The 6,000-nt window shown below is 39.4% G+C and overlaps 1 protein-coding gene across 2 annotated transcripts in view; it reads right to left on the bottom strand.

The window, feature by feature from the left end:
- Nucleotides 1-2,298: 2,298 nt before the first annotated feature.
- LOC121610606 (MDM2 binding protein) overlaps nucleotides 2,299-6,000 on the bottom strand; it is a 28,995-nt gene continuing 25,293 nt past the window's right edge. For both annotated transcript variants that reach the window (XM_041942801.1, XM_041942802.1), the window contains exons 20-23: nucleotides 5,733-5,845; nucleotides 3,938-4,051; nucleotides 2,927-2,992; nucleotides 2,299-2,849 (exon numbers count right to left, since the gene is read on the bottom strand). In XM_041942801.1, coding sequence (XP_041798735.1) covers nucleotides 2,811-2,849; nucleotides 2,927-2,992; nucleotides 3,938-4,051; nucleotides 5,733-5,845 — 332 coding nt within the window. In that variant the 3' untranslated portion in view covers nucleotides 2,299-2,810. The remainder of the gene's footprint in view (nucleotides 2,850-2,926; nucleotides 2,993-3,937; nucleotides 4,052-5,732; nucleotides 5,846-6,000) is intronic.

Genomic DNA, 6,000 nt, shown 5'->3' with positions numbered 1-6,000 from the left:
TGACATTATTTGATGTTATTCCAGAAGAAAGGACTTTCAACCAGCGAAAGTGCAAATGAAATGAAAAATGAAATGGTTAGTAAAGTTTTTAAGGGTCACGTTTGAGGAGATGCATTGGAACTTACAGTATCAGGAAAGGGCAGCACAGCAAGATGTATAACAGCACGCTGTACGAATCAGCTCTTCAGCACACGAAACTGATCTGAGGACCAACACTGACTGTACACACTGAATTAGCCTTTTACACCTGTTGTCATGAACACAATGTTCTGCTTTTCTCCCCACACAGATGAAATCATTTCCCTGGCAAACAAGCAACAGAGCGGATACTGTGACTGGGTTCAGCCTGTTTTTCCCATCTTTCTTCTTAACTTTCATTTGCGCATACCTCTCTCAGTCAAAAGACAAACCTCGATCCCGGGAATGAGAACCTCCCACAGCCATCAATAACATTTACTTTACATGTTGCAGCAAGCGCCAGCGACGACAGATGGCCGACTCATCTAGTCGTGGCTGTGTTCATTTAATGGGCCCATTGAACATGCCTGTAAATCATTTAGGGTCCTGGGATTAAAACCGAGAAACCACATCTATTACAACCACATGACACATCAGGTGCTGTAGCATTTGGTCGTGGATTTGTTGTCCCACAGAAATTCTTGAGCTCCAGTGCAGTGTTTTGGTGCGCCTCCATACTAGAAGACTAATGCGTGATTGCTCTTATCACGTTACACCAAGGACGAGTGATAAGTGGCAGCATTTGCTGCCTTCTCCTCTGCACAGCCACATAGCAGCACTTTCCTCGTCCGGTCATTTTCTACCAAGGATTTGGTGTGTGACGCAGGTGTCTGAGATACAATGTAAACTGTATTATCTCTTTTGTTGGTCTACTGCGATACAACCAGCGCATGCAGATAATTCACTTTCATTATCTGCACTCGCGCTGACATTCAGTGGTGCTCCCACACACTGATGGATACGCACGCCGTCCTTTCCCACAAAAACATGCACGCTAACAATGTCAGGTTGTGCAGTTTACATAGCCTTTAATTACCCCAAACTGAGTGTTGCTGCCATTATAATTCTTGACTATCAGTTGACTATGAAGTAGCAGCACCTATTGAACACGGTGCCTATATCTATGTTTAGTTACATTAGAAAATCACCCTGAGACTACATATAGGCTGGTTTTAACAGCAGTGCAAGAATCACCTTGTAGACTTAAAGACATTTCTTGGAATAAACCATGTAATTTCATACAAAATGTAGGAAAAAACAGTGTTCAGTTGGTACACTTGCAATGATCCATTTCAGATTAACTGCTGAATAACCTGTCTTTTAACCAGTATACAATGCTAATACAGCATACAATTGCAAAACAAATTGAAAAACGTTTCCTATGTAATAAATTCATATCTATTTAGGCTTAAATAGAGCAGGTCTTTCAATGAAATCCAGAGTTTCAGTGTAATTACTACCGAACTCCATCGTTCATTCCGGAAGGCATCTGAAGAAATTATTTTGAATAGTGTTACATGTAATAAAAATTTGATAATATGTATAGATTATACGTGATCAGTATATACATATAGAACTAAAACACGAGCAAATTCTTCCTGCTCATAAAACAGTCCAACAGCTATTCTCATCATATTTAGCTGAGATGAAATTTGCTTCTCAGTTATAAAGTGTAGCATACTGTCGTCTTATTCATCCAGATAATACAATGCAGTCCACTGCTGTGAAATTGAAGCTTTTTGTTTTGAACTTCACAAAAAACTAGATCATTTCATGTTATCCTGGCATGGGAGAGAATGTTTTTGCCAGAAACCTGTAGCCAGCTCCTCAAGGAGAAAACAACATGGTGCCAGTAGTGAAGCGACTGGCTGCGAGGGACGTATCTCATCACACAGATCCAGAGATTTTACAATCCTGATTCCAAAAAAGTTGTGATGCAGTGCAAAGCATAAATAAAACAGAATGTGATAACTTGCTAATCCTTTCTGACATATACTCAATTGAAAACAGAACAAACACAAAACAATGTAACAGCACAAAGACAATTTAATGTTTTACCTCATCAGCTATTTTTGTAAATATCTGCTTATTCTGAATGTGATGCAGCAACACGTTTCAAACAAGTGATGCACTGTTTGTATTTACATTTTACACACAGCATCTCACCTTTTTTTAGAATCAGGTTGTAGCTGTGTTCTTCATCAGTCCGTACTGACAACAAACAGGACAAATGTGAATGCGACTGACAAAGTAAGACACAAACACTTTATTGTGTTACAAACGGTAAAATGTGATAAAGATAAAATATGTACATTTATAAAGCCATAAAATTATTAGTGTTTGGAAACAAAAAGTGGGAAAGGATTTAAAATCTCATTTGAAAGTAGTTACAAAGAAAAGACGGCTGAAACCTGAAGCCAACATGAAGCCCTCGTGGCCTCTCAGTGACTGCAGCCAGAGCAGAGTGTACTCGCTGCAGGGCTCTGGAGCAGCGGGAGGGTATCAGAATAGACACAAAGTCCAAAAAATAAAAACATAATACATGTGAAAAAATGATGTTGTTTTGTGATCGCCTTAGTGAAAGAATTGGAAAAAATAAATAAAGGATTAAGTTCATTAAAACAGGCTTAATGTAACAGTTTAAAACTAATCAGGACGGCTTAAAAAGAAAAACAATTGTGTGGAAATGTGATGCAAGGCCTTGCTGTGTTTTTTTTAAGGTGGAACCCTCCCTATGAAACGAAATCACATATCATGGAGATGTTTTTTACGCTTATTCTTCAAGATCGTCTTTACTTCTTTGAGGTCTTCTCCAGCACCCAGTCAATGACCTACAACGACAGAAAATAACCTTTAGCAGGTTCAGGTTGAGGAGACTTAGAACCAAGTGGAGAACCACTGGCTTTACCTGTTTGACATTGCTGGTGGCCGCCTTCTTCATCTCATCATGGAGCCCCCGAGACGTCTTTAGATCCTGGGATCAAGCAGCAGAAGAGGAGGATCACAGCAAGATATAATAATGTGAGCTTTGCATCATATGAATTGAACATTTTAGGTCACAGCTGAACACAAAAAAAGTGGACAGTGTGTATGAAGCATTACCAGCGAACAGTGGTGAAAAGTAACTGTACTTGAGCACAATTTCGAGACACTTGACTTGAATTTCTGCTCATTTATCGTTCCTCCTCCTCTACATTTCAGCGGGAAATATTTCACTTTGTACTCCACTAAACTTGTTTGATGGTTGCTGCAGTTGACGAGTAAGCAAAAAGTATACAGAGAAATTATGGCTTGTTGTGCTCATGTCAAAAAACCTCGGACCCGCCCAGGTTCAGCTGGTCCTATATAAAGCTGAGGAGCCTGCAGTGCTGCTCATTTCTTATAAAACAAATAATTAGCTAAACGAAATAAAGAAAGCTTCAAAAGAAATTACATATTGCCGCTACACTACCCAACAGACCATAAAGTAGATACAATTATCCTCTCCTCAATCAGCTAAAACATCAAAATATAGACTAATGCATCAGTAATAGCCATTCTGCATAGTGAGTGCTTTAACTTTGGATATTTTGAGTTAATTTTGCTGATAACACTCATGCACTGTCACTTTAAAGCAAAACATCTGAACACTTCTGCTGGCAAACAGGCAGCTTTTCCTCATTGTTTATATTCTATCAAAAACACCTGATTACCATTTACAAGGCAGCACAGGAGAAAATAGATGAAACTGGGGGTATTGGCAGAGATAGCAAAACAGACAAAGGTGTTCCCATTCTTGTGCTAATTCATTGTGAGGCTCTATGACAAAACACAACATATGGTCAAACATTTGCAGTACAAGTCCTGGATGCACAGAAGCATACACAAATAAAGAAAGAGAGGACGGCGCTGAGTGTGTGTGGGCAGCAAAAAGACGAACCTTGAGATAGAATTTCGAGATATCAAACAGTCTTTTGCTGCAGGCCTCAAAGCACTCGTGCTCGGCAGTGATCCCGTGCTGTTTGAGTGTTTTAGCTACAACCTCCAGCAGCATCTGAGCACACAAGACAGACACATGCACGATTTCATATTAGCACAATCGTCAAAACATTAAATGGAGTTGTGTTTATTCCCTAACCACCAGACGTGGTGCAGGAAAGCTAATTTTAGCACAACTCCCTTTTTAAAGTAAGGGATGTCAAAATATCTTGACTTTGGGGGACGTCCTTGCACAGAATGGACAGCCTTTACATTCACAGCATCAGCAGGTAGAAGCATGCAAATATCTCGCTGGTAGCGCTGAAAGGGAAAACGACGTTCCTGAAATAAATAGATCTGCTTTTAATCTTGTCACATCGACTGCTCTGATGAAACACCATAAATTATTGTGAGGAATCATCTGTGCCACTCAGTCTCACCAGGAGGAGAAAGGCAGCTTTTAATCTCTGTCCCGAATAAACTGCTATCATTATTTCTGAAGAGGACCAACTGTTCTTTCCTATACTTGGGTTTGGATGATAAGGCTGTTTGCATAGTAATCACAAATCAGAACAAGTCAAGGTTGGGATGCAGATTGTGAGCCGTACGTGGGACAGAGGAAACGGTGTGCAGGTGTGTGTGTGTGTGTGTGTGTGTGTGCGCGCATGTATCCACGCATGTGTTTCTGTCATTGCACACACTGTACAAATACGTCAAAGACGAGAGTGAAAAGTGTGTTTGTCTGTGGAGGCTGGCAGCAGGTCATGTGATAATGGTATAGTTATAATAAAGTGGTTTTGTGGTGACATTATGATGCAGCCCACACATTCAAAGTGATCACATGCAAAACGCTGATCTTCGCTGGAGCTGTTCTGCAACTTGGTGTGTGTCTGCCAATGTGTCTGAGTGTATGAACTTTGTGGTGAGTGGGGGAATTAAACAAGTCCGTTTTCAGATTTTAGTTGGAAAAGTAAAAGATTTCTTTTTTAAATTCATTGCTGAACAGGTGAATATTAAAGGAAGGCCTCCAGCCATCACTTCTATCGATTATGACAACATTTCAGCCATTTCTGTTACTGTTATTACCATTGTTTTCAGATGGCAATGTGAACACAACACAGGGCTCCTGCTGTCATTAGCAGTTTTTGTAAGGGCCTCTTTTCCTATCAAACAGAGGCAGAGTGACTGTTTTTTAGGTTTGAAATTGAAGGCAAGCATGGTGTGAGGTACTTTCACTACATTTCAGCTCTAATATCGGTTTCTGAGGACATACTGATGAATATTGTTTTTATGCTGTGTACACTATTTTTTGGGCATGAAAATTTTATACCTGCACAATCCTAATCATAATAGATAGAACCAACAATCAGAGTTACAAAAATAATAAAACCTAAGGCATAATGAATGACAGTTTTCTTTTAAGAATACTTAGCTAACATGGTGAAAAATTATTGTACATTACACTGGAAATTTAAGGTAAATTGCCAACTACTTGATATGAGACGTGAAGTATTTTGTCCTCGTGGTCAATGTCTGCTGCCAAAATGCCGCTCTGTGTGAATGGCAGCCTGCTAGAAATGCTCAAAGAAGTGAGCTTGACATGCTATGATGATGGTGATGAGGACTTAGTAATGCAACAGTTATTTTACTCATTTGAGCATGAATGTGTTTATAAAAAGAAAATCAGTGAATGTTAGTTAATAACAATTGCAAAAAGTATCAATCACAATGATACACACTCGCATGCAAACACTCACTCTGTTGTGTTTCTGGGAGCGGGACTCTTTGGCAGTTTTGTCCTCTGTTTGTCCATGTTGTGTCTTCTGCTGCTGAGGTTTAGGTTTGTCTGCAGAGGGAAGAGTCACCAAACCTGCGCAGTAATGTCAGGAAAATGAACAATAAACATTACGATTAAGAAGAATAGGAAAATAACAAATAAAAATCATCATAATATCAATATGAATAAGTAAGTTTATATAATTTAAACAACTCAAACGTGGTCTCAGGATCTCCTGTTAAGAGTCA

This window comes from Chelmon rostratus, chromosome 8 (genome assembly GCF_017976325.1).
Source record: "Chelmon rostratus isolate fCheRos1 chromosome 8, fCheRos1.pri, whole genome shotgun sequence".
Taxonomy (NCBI): domain Eukaryota; kingdom Metazoa; phylum Chordata; class Actinopteri; order Chaetodontiformes; family Chaetodontidae; genus Chelmon; species Chelmon rostratus.
The sequence above is the reverse complement of the archived record's forward strand: the minus strand, read 5'-3'. Positions and strand labels throughout refer to the sequence as shown.